Below are 1,917 nucleotides of genomic sequence, written 5' to 3'. Positions count from 1 at the left end.
AAACTGACGGTCATGTACCACTACCGATTGGTCACTACCGAATTTCCTACCCCACTGGCAAGCGTCACCGCTAAAGGCGTCACCGCTAAAGGCGTCACCGCTAAAGGCGTCACCGCTAAAGGCGTCACCGCTAAAGGCGTCACACAGCCGCTGGGACGCAATGCGACAGATATCGCAGCCGTCGCCGCGTCTGAGCGGACCACGGAAAGTCTGGGAGCCTTTCAAACACGTCTGGGACCCCTTGTGGAGCCGCTGGGAGGAAATGACTGCTACCGGATCTGCTACCGGACACAACGTCAGCTCAGAACATTCTCTAACGGAAAACTCGCTCGTTGGGACCAAGAAACCCCCCATGAGGAACCCCCCCATGAGGAACCCCCCCATGAGGAACCCCCCCATGATGAACCCCCCCATGATGAAACCCCCCATGATGAACCCCCCCATGATGAACCCCACGATTGCCAATACGACGCGGTGGCTTGCCCCAAGAGTTCTGTTACCACCCTTGTTATATGTGCCGACACGTTGCGTTCCATTGGAAGAGCGTTGGTCGACAGTTCGAAACTTCTTCCAGGAAAGCGATACGTGGTTTTTCGATATAGGTCACGTCGTGGATTTAGGGTTTAGAGAGGACTTGAAGTCTTGGGGACGAGAAGAGTTTAGTATTCGTGCAACACCAGTTTCACTGGATCGTGTGAGTATAGATCAATGGATCTATGATGCGACTGCGAGTAGGCTGTTAGCAATTGCTGGCGGTCTTGGATTGCTTCTCGTCCTAGTCATTGATTATCTGTTGCATCCACGACGTCGAGGCGAGTCAAATTTTGACTTACTCAACACACCGTTACTCGAAACTCCACATCCACTTACCACGCTAGAAAACTTCACACCACGGACAACAGCCTTGCAACTCGACCTTGAATTGCCACATACACCTAGCACTGCCGCCACCGCCCTCCTAACGCCCAGCACGCCGGGTGTCACAACTGGGACGATCGCGAATCCCGCGATCGCGAATCCCGCGATCGTGAATCCCGCAGCAGGGCGTACACGTGGACCTGACTTGTTGATGTTAAGTCCGTTGATGCTGCAAAGTTTGTTGGTGGGTGCTGCAGGTTGTATTTATTCGAGTATGAAGGATAGTGTGGTATGTCCCGTGTTGGTGATAGGTTCATCGATGTTGCAGGTTGTGTGGTACTTCTTTATGACGTCTCATTTGCACATGTTAACAAGTGGTTTGACGTTAGTATCGGTGGTGGATGTTGTGGATCGTCAGATGAGTCGTGTATTGCTGTCATTGATAGTGGGCATGAGTTCATGTGTTGCGAACTCAGGTACGAGTGCTCTCTGGGCTGCAGTGCAGTTGATGTTAGGTGTGGTGTTGGCGGACAGTGGGCGAAAGACATTAAAATGCTGTCATCTTAAACGTGCGAGTGTGTGCGCTTCACACACACTGCGTTTCACCGATATGGAAAGATTCGCCGCTCTACTAGATAGAGCAACATGCTACCTACGCTCATTACTCACCAGCATTTATCTCTGGACCGCCATACACTGGTGGTGCCATGTAGGAGGACGGAATGATGTTGTGTCGGCAGCACTCATCCTCACCGCAAACTTAATTACTGGACTCACACTTCTCTTCGTCGAAGATCGACGCACCACTAATTCATACGCCGACATACTCGCCATCAATCACTACTATCACAACACCTCACAACAAACTGTCAAATTACTCACTGCTAAATTACCCCCTCATTACGACCGACAAGGGCAGGCCAATAAGGGTGGGGAAAGTCCACACTGTTGCGAAAGTCCACACTGTGGGGAAAGTCCACACTGTGGGGAAAGTCCACACTGTGGGGAAAGTCCACACTGTTGCGAAAGTCCACACTGTTGCGAAAGTCCACACTGTTG

The 1,917-nt window shown here is 51.5% G+C and overlaps 1 protein-coding gene across 1 annotated transcript; it reads left to right on the top strand.

Annotated features, from left to right (window-relative positions):
• Window positions 1–160: 160 nt before the first annotated feature.
• GNI_044500 (putative transmembrane protein) lies at window positions 161–1,787 on the top strand (the record flags this gene model as incomplete). The annotated part of the gene is made up of 1 exon (XM_011131262.1): window positions 161–1,787. A coding segment is annotated over one exon (1,627 nt), but the record flags the coding sequence as incomplete, so codon positions are not given.
• Window positions 1,788–1,917: the final 130 nt, after the last annotated feature.

Source organism: Gregarina niphandrodes (assembly GCF_000223845.1).
Source record: "Gregarina niphandrodes unplaced genomic scaffold scaffold00006, whole genome shotgun sequence".
NCBI classification, from domain to species: Eukaryota; Apicomplexa; class Conoidasida; order Eugregarinorida; family Gregarinidae; genus Gregarina; species Gregarina niphandrodes.
The sequence above is the reverse complement of the archived record's forward strand: the minus strand, read 5'-3'. Positions and strand labels throughout refer to the sequence as shown.